The 18,670-nt window shown below is 39.6% G+C and overlaps 1 protein-coding gene across 1 annotated transcript; it reads right to left on the reverse strand.

The window, feature by feature from the left end:
• Positions 1-9,143: 9,143 nt before the first annotated feature.
• LOC104237973 (uncharacterized) lies at positions 9,144-9,665 on the reverse strand. The gene has a single exon (XM_009792227.1). The coding sequence runs from the start codon at positions 9,663-9,665 to the stop codon at positions 9,144-9,146; it is 522 nt and encodes a 173-aa protein (XP_009790529.1).
• Positions 9,666-18,670: the final 9,005 nt, after the last annotated feature.

Genomic DNA, 18,670 nt, shown 5'->3' on the forward strand with positions numbered 1-18,670 from the left:
TGAAACCCAACACCAACGATTTACATAAGTCATATTGCATCACACGGGGCAAGTCATGCCCGAGAATTGGCGATCGAAATGCAAAAGCTCATAACGACCGGTCGGATCATTACAAGTACCCTTAGGAAGGCATGTGCAGCCGCAATCCATTTTGTACGGTCCGCATAGGGGGTCTGAGAGGGGTATAAATAGATGGGATATTTAGTCATTGTTCATTTTTCAAAACCCCAAAAACATAAGAGGCAATTTTTCAAACAACTTTTCTTCTCCAAATCAATTGTAAGTCATTTTTAACTAGTTTTCTTCAATCATTAACATCTTTTAACATGATTTCAACTTCAAATCAATGATTTTCATGGGGGAAATTGGGTATTTTGGATAGAACCTAGGTTTTTCAAAAATTGGGGATTTGGACCTCGATTTTGAGGTCCGATTTCAAAACAAATTACATATTTGAGCTCATGGGGGAATGGGTAATCGGGTTTTGGTTCGAACCTCAGGTTTTGACCACGTAGGCACGGGGGTGATTTTGACTTTTTGGGTAAAACTTTAGAAAACTCATTTTCACGCATTCAAATTGATTCATTTAGTGTTTATTTATGTAATTAAGTAACTTGTGGCTAGATACGAGCGAATTGGCGAAGTAATCAAGGGGTAAAGCTATAATTGAAACTTAAGATATGTTCGAGGCATCAAGGTAAGTGTTCGGTCTAACCTTAGCTTGAGGGATTAGGAGTTGAGTCCTATTTGTTAATTTCTTCTTGTTGAGTACGACGTATAGGCATGGTGACGGGTATCTATACGTTAGACTCGAGCATGACTGTGAGTCTTAAATTGATAGTTGTTGTGTTCTTAAATGTTACTACAGATGCTTTAATTGATGATTCTCGATATTGGGCAAAGATTTAGTTTATTATCATGGATTTTATTTATAATTGAGTATTGGTATCAATTGAGCTGAGTAGAAGTTGAGTTAGGATTGGTTATAGTTGATTCTCCCTTGCCGGGATGATTGTTTCGATAATGTTGCTCCCTTACCGGGAAGTTATTATATTGCTTTTGTTCCCTTGTTGGGATTCCTTGTGATTTTGTGTTGGCTTGTAAATGGGAGAGGGTGGTACGCCTACCACGAGATTTAATGAAATGGGAGCGGGTGGTATGCCTACCACAAGATAAGATGAAATGGGAGCGGGTGGTACGCCTACCACAAGATAAGATGAAATGGGAGCGGGTGGTACACCTACCACGAGGTTTGATAAAATGGGAGCGGGTGGTATGCCTACCACGAGATTTGACGAAATGGGAGCGGGTGGTACGCCTACCACAAGATATGAGCAATGGGATCGAGTTGCACGCCTGCAACAAGATGTAAACTGAAAGTGAAATTTGCCTTTATTTTCCTTATCCCTGTTATTCCCCGAAGCATGTTTCCCCTCCCCAGTTTTAACTGTTTGTTTCCATCTATCATATATATATATATATATATATTCTGGCCTAACCCCATGTGTTATATATATATAACTGCACAGGTTTATCTGGAGTCTGGTCCTAGCCTCGTCACTACCTCGCCGGGGTTAGGCCAGACACTTACCAACACATGGGGTCGGTTGTGCTGATGCTACACTCTGCACTTATATGCAGATACCTGAGCAGCACTGGGTCAGTAGTAGTAGCTTGGGAGCCAGCCTTCAGTCCACTGAGATTCTGAGGTAGTCTTGCAGGCGTTCGCAGGCCCGCGTCTCTTCTATCAGTTATTTTGTTCTGTTATCATTGTATCCGAGACAGACAATGTTCCTTCTTTCAAACGTTTATATGTAGTAATCATAGATAGTCCGTAAATGTTGTGACACCAGTTTCTGGGTAGAGGCATATGTTGATTTCCGTATTATTTTGGTTTATTTTGTTTAAGTCTTCCGCTTAATCTCATATTCCGCTATTATTTAAATGTTTATCACTTGTTAAAGCAAGTTGTTAAAAGGATTAAAACAAAGAAGTAAAGAATTTTCTAAATTTCGTGGCTTGCCTAGCTTCTATGAGTAGGCGTCATCACGACTCCCGAGGATGGAAAATCCAGTCGTGACAAAATTCTAATTATGAAGCGATATAAATCAGACTACAGCAATTAGTATTTTATCACGTAATAGCTATTATATGACGTTATTAGATGAGGTGACATACAACTGACTCTAGTGTACTTGCCTATAATATTTCATTATTAGCTATAATATTTCATCATTACCTATGAATTTCATTAAGTAACCATTGGGTGCAGTTTTTTATGCATTTTTAATCACAAATTATATTATATGTGTGGGAGTTGTATCACAGTAATTAAAGCATTTATACTTATCCATTATACTGGAGTCTAATTTTGATTTTTTTCTATATCTTATACTGGAGTTCTAAATATATAATTAGAAATACGGAAAACTCGGAAATTTTTTATCCAAAATAAATTGCTGGAATATCATACACAATGCTTTATGTTTCATAATAAATATGGTATTTTATGACGTAACATGCAAGTAATTCTAATTTAGTTTTCTATAATTTTTTATTTTTTCGTCTACATTTAATTACTTTATTAGGTGCAGTGTTTGATGCATTTTAACCACTAAAATTAATTTATATTTCACATTGGGAGTTGTGTTACAGTAATAATTACATTTTCACTCTTTTCATTAAATTGTGATTCATGAATCTTTATGTTTACCCCTGACGTTCAATTTGCCTTCAGTCTTTTCATATACAGTTTTAAAAAAAAATTCTGCTATATAAGGAGGGTATCGTTTCCCTATTTATTCACACAAACTCATCTGGTTTTATACACAAAACAGAAAAAACAACGAAAAATGGATGTAGCGATCAAAACAAAAATTGATGAAATGAAAGAAGATATCATTGAAGCATTTGAGATCAAGTTTGATGAGTTCATTGAGAAGTATGTGTAACGACCCGACTTATCGTTTTAAGAATTTATGCCTCGTTCAGTGACTTAAGATCTCGAGCAGCTTCGTAATATATATTATGACTTGCTGCACAGTCCGTAAATTTTTCTGGAATGATTTTATATGAAAAATTGATTAAAATGTGAAATAGAGCTTTAAAACTCAACTGAGTTGACTTCAGTCAATATTTTGAGCAAACGGACCCGGGTCTATATTTTGACTGTTCCAGTAGGTCAATATCATAATTTGGGACTTGGGCATATGCCCGAAATCGAATTTTGAGGTCCCTAGCTCAAATTATCGCCATTTAACGGAATATAGAAATCTAAGGCTAAAGATTTCTAAAGTTTGACCGGAGATTTGACTTTTGAGCAAACGATCCCGGAATGTACTTTTGATGATTCCAATAGTTTCGTATGGTGATTTCGGACTTAAGAGCATGTTCGGATTTGGATTTGGAAGTCCGTAGGACAATTCAGTGCATTTTGGCGAAAGTTGGAAAATAGAAGATTTTTGGAAAGTTTGACCGATAGTTGACTTTTTGATATCGGGGTCGGAATCCGATTCTAAAAATTGAAATAGCTCCATTATTTCATTTATGACTCGTGTGCAAAATTTGAAGTCATTCGGATTAATTTGATACGTTTCAGCGTAAAATATAGAAGTTGGAAGATTTGAAAACTCACAATTCAATTTGATGTGCAATTTGTAATTTCGGCATTGTTTGACGTGATTTAAAGCCTCGACTAAGTTTGTATTATATTTTGGGACATGTTTGCATATTTGGTTAAAGTCCCGAGGGCTTCGGGTGGATTTTGGAAGGTTAACGGGTCAACTTTAATTTGAAAATAGTTGCTGGAAATTTCAGCACTGCTGGCGCATCGCTTCTGCGATGTTTTCTACGCAGCAGCGACCTCGCAGAAGCGAGGATTTCGTCGCAGAAGTAACCTGGGCAGAACTGGAGCAAGGTCGCACATACGGACAGCCTTTCCGCACCTGCACAATCACAGGTGCGATGTTTTAAAATGCAGCGGCGATGTTGGCAACGCAGAAGCAAAGCTGGCAGCTTGCTGGCTTATTCACAGAAGCGAAAATTCTTCCGCACTTGCGAGACCGCAAGTGCATGAACAGTGATCGCAGAAGCGGAGGCAGTGCAGAAGCGTGAACAGTGTTCACAGGCGCGATAAATCTGCCGCAGGTGCAAAACTGGGCAGCAACAAAAGGACCAAAAACCAGTCATTTTGCCATTTTCGATTGGGATTTTGGAAGCTTATATCCGCAATCTATAAAGAATTTGGAGATGATCCAAAAACAAAAGTTGTAGCCCTTTGTATCTAGTTTTCAGAAATGCAAGCCATTTGTCATTAGAAGTTGTCTACAAAAAGGTATGGTTAATATACTACAGGCTGTCTGGAGAGTGTTTTGAAATCTCCAGAAATTTCTGTTTCACGGGGCTAAATTTGGGAGCTTATATCTCGCCATCTATAAGGAACTGGGTGATGAGCAACACATGAAAGTTGTAGCCCTTGGTGTCTAGTTTCTAGAAAGTTAAACCGTTCATTATTTAGATATTTGTACAGAATGTTATGGTTGATTTACCGAAGGCTGGTAATGTTGTTTTTCTGGGACAGAGGATAAATCGCATGTGTCAAATGCGATTTATAAGTCTCAATTGGCAAATACTTGCCTAGAACAGATTCTTAAACACGAGAGTTAGCCATTTTTACTCATTTTTGAGTTTTGAGTCTCGGATTTAGGCGATTCCAAAGGGGGTTTTCACGACTTCGATTTGGGTAAGTGTTCTATATCCAAAAGTGATTATATTTCATAAATCCATGTTCATATTCATCAATTATTACGGATTTAGGTGTAAGAAATTGGGATTTTTGTAAAATCTTCCAAAAAAAATATTTAAGATTTGAAAGCCAATCCGATGTCGGAATTCGATAATTTTTACATGGTTGAACTCGTATCGGAACGGGTGTTCGGATTTCGCAAAAATTTTGTCGGGTTCCGGAGGCGGGTCCCGCGTTAACTTTTAAAAATAAAATTTTAAATCAATATTTTATTAACCGGAATTGTTTCCGATGAATTTTAATGAAGTTATACAATTAATTTGGATAGATTGGAGCTATCTGGTGGTCGATTCAAATAAGAAGGCGATTTTGGAATATCGGCCTAACTTCAAAAATGTAAGTATCTTGCCTAACCTTGTGTGAGGAAATTTTCCCTTAGGCATTGAGTCTTATATGGAAATTGTGTGATTGAAAACCATGTACGTGAGGTGACGAGTACGTACTTGGTTTATTTGTGCAAATTATATCTGTTAAAATTTGTAGACATCCGTGTGTATTTAATTGAAAATAGTTGACACTTCGTAAATCCTTGATTGTCGTGACTCATTCTTTGTTTGACGAGTTTGTATTTATATGATAATTTAGTGTGATTGCTACTTGGATTTTTATGTGAATTCCATGTGTTTGGTGATTTGATATTTCTTAGAAATAATTTTATTATGGATTTTCGATCCGCAAATAATTAATTAAATACGGTAAGAATAGGCATTAATATAATTATCGAAAATTTGGATTAAAGAAGGTGTTGTCCTATGATGAATTATTTTTCCATCCTTGTTATTGTTTTGAGGTTTTATATACCTTGTGTGGAGACTTCGGCTTTTTGTTGTGAAATTAATTAATTTTGTTGTATCTTTGGAATTGATTGTGGCCTACGAACAATTTGTGATATGAATTGTTGTGATAATATTCTGTGTAAATTATTGTGTAATTTGAGTTATTATTATGAGGACATAAGGGTGGCATTCCATTGTTGATATTACGTGGGTATAAGGGTGGCATTTCACTGTGATTATGTGTGTTGGAATATTGTCTAGGCGGAGTGATAAATGTGGCTATTATACAGAGCGATAAGGGAGGCTATTATACGGAGCGATAACGGAGGCTATTATAGGAGTGATAAGGGTGGCTATATGAGAGATAAGGGCGACTATTGTCAGGGATGTTATGTGATGATGATGGGATATTTTGTTGGTAATATTTATGTCGTGTTGTGAATTCCTTGTGAGTTCTTTTACATATTGTTTAATTTATTTTATAAATTCAGTAAATTTGATAATAGTCAGATATATGTTGAAATTATGAGCCTGGGAATATTGTCGGACGGATTATGATATGGGCACGAGGTGCCGGGGAAATATGATGAATTTATTATTGGCATGTGAATTGTCCCTGCAGCTATGATATGAAATATGGGCACGAGGTGTCGTGGTTATATAATTAAAATTATATTGGCACGTGAATTTTTCGTGCAGTTGTGATAGAAATATTGGCACGAGGTGCCATGGAAATATGAAAATGGGCTGAGACCCGTATTTTATGATTTGAAATGAGGTGTCCCATGGTAACTTTTATTTGAAAAAATTATATTCGAAAAATATTATTTGAAAGAATTTTTATTCGAAATATATTTATTTGGAAGAATTATATTGGGAAGATATTTGTTTGAAAGAATTATGAGAAAGATATTTATTTGAAGGAAGTATATTCAAAAATATATTTATCGAAAAATATTATATCCTAAAGATTACTATTGGGAAGATTTATAGGCGAAAGATTAATATTTGAAGAATTTGATTAATTGGTCGTACTTGTATTCATTATTTGCTGAGCAATATATATGGTGTTCTTGTTGCCGTGTTGTTTATATCACTGGTTGATTATTGTTGTCATCATTGTTATTTGTTTCCTATTATTTTTGTATGCTATATTGAACAGGTTATTAAACTAGTGAGTGTCTTGACTGTACCTCGTCACTACTCTACCGAGGTTAGTCTTGATACTTACTAGGTACCGTTGTGGTGTACTCATACTACACTTTTGTACATTTTTTTGTACATAGCTAGGTATTGGAGATATAGGACTCGAACAGAGTTAGAGAGTGATTGCAAGGATTCAAGGTAGAGCTGCTTGGTCGTTGAAATCCTTTGGAGTCTTTCACTTTTATCGTACTGTCAATTATTATTCGAGCAGTATTGTATATTTAATTTCCTTCAGATCATTTCATGTATTCAGTTAGAGTTCGTGACTTAGTACTACCAGTCTTGGGAGGTTGTATCTTTATTTCCACTGTTGGTTTAGATTATAAAAAAATGGCTTGAATTGTTATTATAATCGGCTTACCTAGTCTTAGAGACTAAGTGTCATCACGATATTTATGGTAGAATTTTGGGTCGTGACAGTATGAAAGGGATTTAAGAAGACTCAAGGACAAGCTGGATAGGCTGGAGAGGATTGTACGATATGGGGGTAATGGTGGCAGTATAGACGATAGTTCCTTTGACTCTGATGATATGGGGGATGATTAGTTTTTTATTTTTATGCTTTTTTTTGTGTTTTTGTGCCAGTAGACTATATTTTTGTGGAAGTATTTGGTATCTAAAAGATGGCAATGTAATTTTATTTTATATTAATATAATATATTTTTGTTTAAGTCTTTATCTGCCTTACTTTTGATCATAATTCCTCTTCAAATTCAAAAAAAGCTAAATAATGACTATACTTTTACGGTTAGATATATGAAAAAATCAAACAATCCCACATATAGTAATGGAAGCTATACAACCCAGTGTATTATAATGGAGAGAAGTCTAAAATAGTACAAAATTGGTATCTAGAACAAGTTAGTGGAATTAAATAATTTAAAATTTTGTTTCCTATATATTTTGCTGGATGTATATATTGCGAAACCATAATGTCCCTACAAAAGATGTGCACAATCCAGATTTTTTATCCTAAGTTTGACCAATTTATTAATCGAGATAAAGTTGTAAGGATTGAAGATTATAATTTCGATGGTGTGTTTTTAAGTATAATATGTTAAATTTAATAATTTTTGCTGATGCAACTCTTGTTGGAGTTCTTATTTTGCTTGTTTCCTGATAATTATGCTGGAAAAACTACTTATTAATCCATATAGGCCAGTATATTATTATGGAGATGTGTAAAACAGTGGAAAATTTCGTCTTGAAATTCAAGAAATAACTGAATAATTACTAAACTTTTACGGTTAGATTTGTGAACACAATCCATCATAATGGAGAGAAGTGTAAAATAGTGCAAAATTGGTATCTAGAACAAGTTAGTGGAATTAAATAATTTAAAATTTTGTTTCGTGTATATTTTGTTGGATGTATATTTTGCGAAACCATAATGTCCCTACAAAAGATGTGCACAGTCCAAATTTTTTACCCTAAGTTTGACCTATTTATTAATTGAAATAAAGTTGTAAGGATTGAAGATTATAATTTCAATGGTGTGTTTTTAAGTATAATATGTTAAATTTAATAATTTTTGCCGATGCAACTCTTGTTGGAGTGCTTATTTTGCTTGTTTCCTGTAAATTATGTTGGAAAAACTACTTATTAATCCATATAGGCCAGTATATTATTATGGAGATGTGTAAAACAGTGAAAAATTTCCTCTTGAAATTCAAGAAAAAACTGAATAATTACTAAACTTTTACGGTTAGATATGTGAACACAATCCAGCATAATGGAGAGAAGTGTAAAATAGTGCAAAATTGGTATCTAGAACAACTTATTGGAATTAAATAATTTAAAATTTTGTTTCCTGCATGTTTTGTTGGAGGTATATATTGCAAAACTATAATTTCCAGTATTTTGTACTGGATGTTCAGAATCCAGATTTTTAACCTAAGTTTGCTGATGCAATTCTTGTTGGAGTTCTTATTTTAGTTGCTTTCTATAAATTATGCTGGAAAATCTAGTTATTAAGCTATAGAGGCCAGTATATTATAATGGAGATGGGTAAGACAATGGAAAATTTGTATATACTATAATTTGCTTGAATTAAATAATTTAAAAGTTTCTTTCTTGCATATTACTCTGGAGGTATATCGCTTGAAAGTATAATCTCTCGTATTTTCTATTGAATGTGCACAATGCAGATTTTTTTAGCACCAAATCAAGAAACAAAAAAAATAGACTAATAATATTTTGAAAAAACAAGAATACCGAACAAATTATTCGGGATTACAATCAGTTTTTCATATGAGCCAATGCAACTTTATTGTATATAATCAATCATTTTTTTTCCTGTATTTTCTTGCATAAGGATGAACTACAGCAAAATTTGTGTAATTTGTTCTGTTACGCCCTTATTTTTTGCAACGACCACATCTTGGTTCCTTCTTGAATTCTGTATCAGAAACATGTCGATTCTTCTGTCTTCTTCCTAGCATTACTTTTGCATCTGGAGGCTTAGTGATTTCTGATTTAACATTGTCTGGTATAACCCATGTTGTTGAATCACCTACAGAATTTACATGTCCTTCATATGTTTTCAACCAAAAGTCCCTTGAATAATAGGCTGAGCAAAAGGCCGATTTCTTTTGATATATCCTGTCAATTGTAGCAATTGCATGTTCACAGGGTATCTCATCTAGCGGAAATTCAGAACAATCACATGTTCTTTTGTCTAGATCAACAATAAATTCCATACCCCCTTCTTTGACATTGAATTTGAGTCGATCAATGGGCAATACTCTAAATGTAAAAGTTGGTTTAATTTTTTCTTCCAATGTTGCTTCTGCCCAATTTGATATCTCACGGAATATTCCTTCTGCAGTTGTCCTTTTTTCATAGAACCAGCTTCGCAATTTTTCTTGTATGAAATCCATCATTGTTAAAAGTGGCAATTTTGTTGTGCGTCTCAAAACATTATTCATTGACTCAACAATATTTGTTGTTAACATATCATATCGTCATCTTGGACAATGTGAACGAGCCCATCTTCCTGGTGGTTCCTCCATCAAATAATTGAATGTTTTCTTATCAACAACAGCTATTTGGGACATGAAGTCATCAAATTCTGATTGAAGGTATACTCTTGCAGCACTTTGAAAGAGGTTTATTACAGTGTTTCTCACTCTTCTTTGCTTTAGATTTTTTCTAAATGATATATTGTTACGACCCAAAGGGCCATCGCCTATTTTTAATTGAATTCTGTGCCTCCGAGGCCCTGAAAACCTCATTTAGAGTAGCCTCAATTTGCGTGCATCGTCCGGGCGCGTAGCCGGAAAGATTAAATATGAAATTCTATGAAAAATGTTAAGTCTTGACTTTAAAATGAGTTAATTTGACTTCGGTCAACTTTTGGGTAAACGGACCCAGATCTTTGATTCGATGGTCCCGGAGGGTCCGTAGGAAAATATGGGACTTGGGCGTATGCCCGGAATCGAATTCCGAGGTCCCAAGCCCGAGAAATGAATTTTTAAGTGAAATTGTTTGAGGAAATTTGAAATGAAAACTGATTAGAAAGCAATGGTATTGGGCCCGTATTTTGGTTCCGGCGCCCGGTACAGGTCTTATATATGACTTGAGTCATTCCTGTGAAATTTGGTTAAAAACGGACGTCGTTTGACGTGATCCAGGCCTTAATTGAGAAATTTGATGTTTAAAAGAGTTTTGAGAAATTTTATTGATCTCGATGTTTAATTCAATGCTCGTGATGTTATTTTGGTAATTTGATTACATGAATATGTCCGTAGGATGTTTTTGAGGTCGTGCGTATACTCGGGTGAGTTTTGAGTGGGTTCCGGGATGCCTTAGGCTTAGAAAGTCAGATGTTGCAGGTTCAGGAAGTTGCAGTCTCTGAACCCTCTAGTGTAGTCCGCGAGAAATGGCATGCGACTGTGGAGGGACAGGGTGCTGAACTGCAGGTCTTCAGGGAGGCCTGTGCGGCCTCGGTCCATTTGATGTGGTCCACACAGGGGGTCTGAGAGGGGTATAAATAAACGGGAATTTCAGTTATTTTTCACTTTTCAAAACCCCAAAAACAAAAGAGGCGATTTTTCAAACAACCTTTCTTCTCCAAAACATTGGTAAGTGATTTCTAACTCATTTTCTTCACTCCTTAACATCTTTTAACATGATTTCAACTTCAAATCAAAGCTTTTCATGGGGAAATTGGGTGTTTTGGGTAAAACCGAAGTTTTTCTAAAATTGGGGATTTAGACCTCAATTTGAGGTCTGATTCCAAAAGAAATAATATATTTGGGTTCGTGGGGGAATAGGTAACCAGGTTTTGGTTCGAACCTCAGGTTTCAACCACGTGGGCCTGGGGTTATTTTGACTTATTGGATAAAACCTTGGAAAAACTCATTTTCATGCATTGGAGTTAATTCATAAAGCACTTATTGATGTAATTAAGTAACGTGTGACTAGATTCGAGCAGAGTGGTGGTGGAATCAAGGGGTAAAGCTATAGTTGAGACTTGAGTGGTGATCAAGGCATCAAGGTAAGTGTTTGGTCTAACCCTAGCTTGAGGGATTAGGAGTTGAGTCATATTTGCTACTTGCTTATTGTTGAGTACGATGTATAGGCATGGTGACGAGTATCTATACGTTAGTGTCAAGAATGATCGTGAGTCTTAAATTGAAAGTTGTTGTGTTCTTAAATGACACTTGGGTGCTTTACTTAATGACCTTCTATGATTGAGCATTTTCAATAATTGAACTGAGTACAAGCTAAGTTGAGATTGGTTATAGCTGATTCTCCCTTGCCGGAAAGACTATTTCAATATTGTTGTTCCCTTGCCAGGAAAATTATTACATTGTTATGTTCCCTTGCAGGGAAGTTATTATATTGATTATTTTCCCTTGCTGGGATTCCTTGAAATTGTAAGATCTTATGAAATGGGAGCGGGTGGTATGTCTACCACAAGATATTATGAAACGGGAGCGGGTGTTATGCATACCACAAGATATTATGAAATGGGAGCGGGTGGTACGCCTACCACAAGATATTATGAAATGGGAGTGGGTGGTACGCCTACCACAAGATATTAGGAAATGGGAGCGGGTGGTTCGCCTACCACAAGATATTATGAAATGGGAATGGGTGGTACGCCTACCACAAGATATGAGAAATGGGATCGGGTTGCACGCCTATAACAAGATGGAAACTGAAAGTGAAAGTTGTCTTTACTTTTCTTTATCTGTGTTAGAAGTTATATTGTCAACTTCCTTATTTATTCCTTGCTATTTTGCTTTATCAGCTATCCCTGAGGCATGTTTCCCTTCCCCAGCTTTAATTGCTTATTACCTGTTTACTTTTCCGCCATATATTATATAACTGCACAGGTTTATCTGGGGTCTGGTCCTAGCCTCATCACTACTTCGCCGGGGTTAGGCCAGGTACTTACCAGCACATGGGGTCGGTTGTGCTGATACTACACTCTGCACTGTGTGCAGATCCCGGAGCAGCTTTCGAACAGTAGTTGGAGGGCTTCCTTCAATCCATCCGTAGACCCAAGGTAGACTTGGAGACGTCCGCGGGCCCTAGAGTCTTCCTCTATCTCTATTTCATGTTTCCTTTATCTCTTACTCAGGAACAACACTATGTAATTTCTTCAGACTTTGTATGTAGTTACTCTTAGACAGTCTGTGGTACTGTGACACCAGATTTTGGGGTATTGAAGCTTAAAAGTGGTAATAGACGTAGCTCTAAGCTTTATAAATGTTGACTTCCGCCTATTTCCTAACTTCCACTTTATTTATATTGTCGCCCTATGTTTGTTTAAAAAAGAAGTAATATGAAAAAGGTAGTAGATAGTTAAGGGTTGGCTTGCCTAGCTTACATTAGTAGGCGTCATCACGACTCCCGAGGGTGGGAATTCCGGATCGTGACAAGTTCGTATCACAGCACTAGGTTACATGGGTCTCACAGTTCACAGACAACCGTAGTAGAGTCTGAGGGATCGGTACAGAGACATCTGTATTTATCCCTAGAGGCTACAGAGTTAGGAAAACTTCACATTTGTTCTTTCTTGTCGTGCAGTTCTATTTCCCAATACTGATTGATTTTCTACTCCGTTCTTTCGCAGATGGCGAGAACACGCGCTTTCTCATCTACCGTTCAGCAGCTCGAGCCCCCAATAGTAGCTTCCACTAGGGGCAGAGGGCAAGGCCGAGGTAGGGGCAGAGTTCAGCACCGAGCAGTAGCACCAGTGGCAGAGCCTCAGGTTGATTTTGAGGAGGAGGTTCCAGCACCAGCAATTTCGGTGGGCCCAGCTCAGGTCCCAGAGGGGTTTATCGCTACCCCAGTTCTTCAGGACGCTCTGGTCTGATTGGTGGTCCTCATGGAGAACACCCGAGCAGGTTTGCTTCCTGTAGCACCGGCCACTTCTCAGGCTGGAGGAGGGGCTCAGACTCCTACTACATGCACTCCGGAGCAGGTAGCTCCCCAAATTCAAACTCCAGCGGTTCAGCCAGTTGGAGCAGTTCAGTCGGGTGCCATAGCTCAGACCGACGATGGAGCGGCAATGTCCGCCGATGCTTTGTGGAGGCTAGATAGCTTCACCAAGCTCTTCACTACTACTTTTAGCGGTGCTTCTTCTGAGAATCCCCAGGATTTCCTATATAGCTGTCACGAGGTTCTCAGGAACATGGGCATTGTTGAGACCAATGGGGTCGATTTTGCTACATTTTGCTTGTTTGGATCCGCCAAGACTTGGTGGAAGGATTATTGCTTAGCTAGGCCAGTCAGGTCACCAACTTTGACTTGGGAGCAGTTTACAGTGTTGTTTCTGGAGAAGTTCATCCCTGTGACTCAGAGAAAGGCCTATCGGAGCCATTTTGAGCGCCTCCAGCAGGGTTCCATAACGGTCACCCAGTATGAGACCAAGTTTATCGACTTAGCTCGCCATGCTCTTGTCATACTTCCTACCGAGAGAGAAAGGGTGAGGAGGTTTATTGACGGTCCTATTCAGCCGATTCGTCTTTAGATGGCCAAGGAGGCCAGGAGTGAGATCACTTTTCAGGAGGCGGCCAATATGGCCCGCAGAGTTGAAATGGTTTTGTCACATGGAGGTGGTCATGGGTCGGATAAGAGGCCCCGTTATTCAGGCAGATTCAGTGGTACATCGTTTGGAGGTAGAGATTCATATGGTAGAGGCCATCCTCCTAGGCCCTTTAAGTTAGCTCTTCAGGTTTCTCACAGTGCTTTCGGTAGCCGTGGTCCTCCGATGCAGTATTCTGACCAGCAGTCCTTCAGTGCACCACCAACACCTATCAGTGCACCACCGCTTCAGAGTTTTCAGGGTCGTCAACCCCAGCAGCCGAGAGCTTGTTTTACTTGTGGCGACCCGAGGCACATTTCTAGGTATTGCCCTCTAGCTTCGAGCAGTTCTCCACATTAGGGTTCTCGCGTTGTGGTTTAGGCACCAGATGTTCCACAAATCGTCAGCCAGCTAGAGGTGGGGGTAGAGGTGCTAGAGATGGAGGTAGAGGTCCTATAGGTGGAGCTCAGGCCGCCAGAGGTGCAGGCCAGCCAGCAGCAGGCCGTCCCAGAGAGGTAGTTCAGGGTGGTGGGGCCCAGCGCAGATGTTATGCCCTTCTAGCCAGGCCCAAGGTTGAGTCTTCAGATGCAGTGATCACAGGTATGGTTCTGGTTTGTGATAGAGATGCTTTAGTGTTATTTGATCCAGGGTCTACATACTCGTATGTGTCATCTTATTTTGCACCGTATCTAGTCATGCCTAGTGATTCATTGAGTATTTCTGTTTATGTATCTACACCGGTGGGTGATTCTATTGTGGTAGATCAAGTCCATCGCTTTTGTGTAGTTGTGATTGGGGGTCTTGAGACTCGTGTGGATTTGTTGCTTCTAGACATGGTTGACTTCGATGTTATATTGGGGATGGACTGGTTATCACCTTACCATGCTATCTTGGACTATCATGCCAAGACTGTGACCTTGGCTTTGCCGGGTATGCCTCGTTTAAAGTGGAGAGGAACTCCTAGTCATTCTACCCGTAGCGTTATCTCTTATATGAAGGCTCGACGTATGGTTGAGAAGGGATGTTTGACCTATTTGGCTTACGTTCGTGATTCCAGTGCTGAGGTTCCTTCTATTGATTCTATACTCGTGGTTCGTGAGTTTCCTAAGGTAATCCCTTTAGACCTGCCGGGTATGCCGTCCGACAGGGATATTGACTTTTGCATTGATTTGGCTCTTGGCACTCAGCCCATTTCTATTCCGCCGTATCGCAGGGCCCTGCCAGAGTTGAAAGAGTTGAAGGAGTAGTTGCAGGACTTTCTTGAGAAGGGTTTCATTAGACCCAGCATTTCGCCTTGGGGTACACCGGTTTTGTTTGTTAAGAAAAGGGATGGTTCGATGAGAATGTGCATTGATTACCGACAGTTGAACAAGGTCACCATCAAGAATAAGTATCCACTACCGAGGATTGACGATTTGTTAGATCAGCTTCAGGGTGCCAAGGTATTTTCAAAGATCGACTTGAGATCTAGCTACGATCAGTTTAGGATTAGGGCATCCGATATCCGTAAGATAGCTTTCCGCACTAGGTACAGGCATTATGAGTTCTTGGTTATGTCATTTGGGTTGACAAATGCCCCAGCAGCTTTTATGGATTTGATGAACCGAGTGTTCAGGCTTTATTTGGACTCGTTCGTGATAGTCTTCATTGATGATATTTTGATATATTTCCGCAGCCAGGAGGAGCACGAGCAGCATCTCAGAGTGGTTCTTCAGACTCTAAAGGATAGTCAATTATATGCGAAGTTCTCGAAGTGTGAGTTTTGGTTGAGTTCAGTTGCATTTCTGGGTCATGTTGTATCAGTAGAGGGTATTCAGGTTGATCCGAAGAAGATTGAGGCAATTAAGAACTGGCCTAGACCAGCATCAGATATAGAGATTCGGAGTTTCTTGGGATTGGCAGGCTACTATCGTCGGTTTCTGGAGGGGTTCTCATCTATTGCAGCCCCGATGACCAGGTTGACCCAAAAGGGTGCCCAGTTCAGATGGTCGGACGAGTGTGAGGCGAGCTTTCAGAAGCTCAAGACAACTCTGACTACCGCACCAGTGTTGGTTTTGCCCACAGGTTCAGGGCCTTATACAGTTTATTGTGATGCTTCTTGTATTGGGCTTGGTGCAGTGTTGATGCAGGATGGTAAGGTCATTGCCTATGCTTCAAGGCAGTTGAAGATCCATGAGAAGAACTATCCGGTCCATGATTTAGAGTTGGCAGCCATTGTTCATGCATTGAAGATTTGGAGGCATTATCTGTATGGCGTGGCATGTGAGGTATTCACTGATCACAAGAGTCTTCAGTATTTGTTCAAGCAAAAGGAGTTAAATTTGAGGCAGAGGAGATGGTTAGAGTTGTTGAATGATTATGATATCACTATCTTATATCACCCGGGAAAGGCAAATGTGGTGGCCGATGCTCTGAGTAGAAAGTCAGCTAGCATGGGCAGTCTTGCTTATATTCCGGTCGGTGAGAGGCCGCTTGCGTTGGATGTTTAGGCTTTGTCCAATCGATTTGTGAGATTTGATATCTCTGAGCCTAGCCGAGTATTAGCTTGCACGGTCGCTCGATCTTCATTATTGGAGCATATCCGTGATCGACAGTTTGATGATCCCCATTTGTGTATCCTTAGAGACACGGTGCAGCGTGGAGGTGCCAAGCAGGTTACCTTAGGTGATGATGGAGTTTTGAGATTGCAGGGGAAATTTTGTGTGCCTAATGTGGATGGGCTTTGAGAGTTGATTTTAGAGGAGGCCCATAGTTCCTGGTACTCTATTCATCTAGGCGCTGCGAAGATGTATCAGGATTTGCAGCAGCATTATTGGTGGCGTAGAATGAAGAAGGATATTGTTGCATATGTGGCTTGATGTTTGAATTGTCAGCAGGTTAAGTATAAGCATCAGAGGCCTGGTGGATTATTTTAGAGGATTGAGCTTCCTGAGTGGAAGTTGGAGCGGATCGCTATGGACTTCGTTACTGGACTTCCACTGACTCGGAAGAAGTTCGACGCAGTTTGGGTCATTGTTGAGAGGCTGACCAAGTCAGCGCATTTCATTCCTGTGGCAGTCTCCTATTCATCCGAGAGGTTAGCTGAGATCTATATCCGAGAGATTGTTCATCTTTATGGCGTGCCTGTAACTATCATTTCGGACCGAGGTACGTAGTTTACCTCACGTTTCTGGAGAGCAGTTTAGCGAGAGTTGGGCACTCAGATTGAGTTGAGTATAGCATTTCATCCTCAGACGGACGGGCAGTCCGAGCGGACTATTCAGATTTTGGAAGATATGCTTCGAGCCTATGTCATTGACTTTGGAGGCTCGTGGTATCAGTTTTTTCCTTTAGCAAAGTTTGCCTACAACAATAGCTACCAGTCGAATATCCAGATGGCTCCTTATGAGGCTTTGTATGGTAGGCGATGTCAATCTCCGGTTGGATGGTTTGAGCCGGGGGAGGCTCGGTTGTTGGGTACGGATCTAGTTCAAGAGGCCTTGGACAAGGTTAGAATCATTCAGGAGAGGCTTCGTACGGCTCAGTCCAGGCAAAAGAGTTATGCAGACCACAAATTTCGAGATGTGGCTTTTATGGTTGGTGAGCGGGTATTGCTACGAGTGTCGCCTATGATGGTGTGATGAGATTCGGGAAGAAGGGCAAGCTTAGCCCTAGGTTCATTGGTTCATTTGAGATTCTTGATTGAGTGGGAGAGGTGGCTTATAGACTTGCATTGCCACCTAGATTATCAGCCGTGCATCCAGTATTTCATGTGTCCATGCTTCGGAAGTATCACGGCGATCCATCCCACGTGTTAGATTTCAGCACTGTCCAGTTGGACAAGGACTTGTCTTATAAGGAGGAGTCGGTGGCTATTCTAGACCGGTAGGTCCGTCAGTTGAGATCGAAGATTTTTCCTTCGGTTCGTGTTCAGTGGAGAGGTCAGCCTCCTGAGGCGTCGACCTGGGAGTCCAAGTCCGACATGCGTAGCTGTTATCCTCATCTTTACCTCGACTCAGATACTTTCTTCTTCTGTCCGTTCGAGGATGAACGGTTATTTTAGAGGTGGAGAATGTGATGACCCAAAGGGCCATCACCTGTTTTTAATTGAATTATGTACCTCCGAGGCCCTAGAAACCTCATTTAGAGTAACCTCGATTTGGGTGCGCAGTCCGGGCGCGTAGCCGGAAAGCTTAAATATGAAATTCTGTGAAAAATGTTAAGTCTTGACTTTAAAATGAGTTAATTTGACTTCGGTCAACCTTTTGGGTAAACGGACCCGGATTCGTGATTTGATGGTCCCGAAGGGTCCGTAAAAAAATATGGGACTTGGGCGTATGCCCGGAATCGAATTCCAAGGTCTCAAGCCCAAGAAATGAATTTTTAAGTGAAATTATTTTTTTGAAATTGTTTAAGGAAATTTGAAATGAAAATTGATTGGAAAGCAATGGTATCGGGCCCGTATTTTGGTTCTGGCGCCCGGTATAGGTCTTATATATGACTTGAGTCATTCCTGTGAAATTTGGTTAAAAACGGACGTCGTTTGATGTGATCCGGACCTTAATTGAGAAATTTGATGTTTATAAGAGTTTTGAGAAATTTTATTCATCTCGAGGTTTAATTCGATGCTCGTGATGTTATTTTGGTAATTTGATCACACGAATATGTCCGTAGGATGTTTTTGAGGTCGTGTGTATACTCGAGTGAGTTTCGAGTGGGTTCTGGGATGCCTTAGGCTTAGAAAGTTAGATGTTGTAGGTTCAGGAAGTTGCAGTCTTTGAACCCTCTAGTGCAGTCCACGAGAAATCGTGTGCGACCGCGAAGGAGCCAGCGCAGCCGCGGTCGCCTTTGTGTGGTCCGCGGTGG

The sequence above is a fragment of the Nicotiana sylvestris genome, chromosome 8 (assembly GCF_000393655.2).
Source record: "Nicotiana sylvestris chromosome 8, ASM39365v2, whole genome shotgun sequence".
NCBI lineage: Eukaryota > Viridiplantae > Streptophyta > Magnoliopsida > Solanales > Solanaceae > Nicotiana > Nicotiana sylvestris.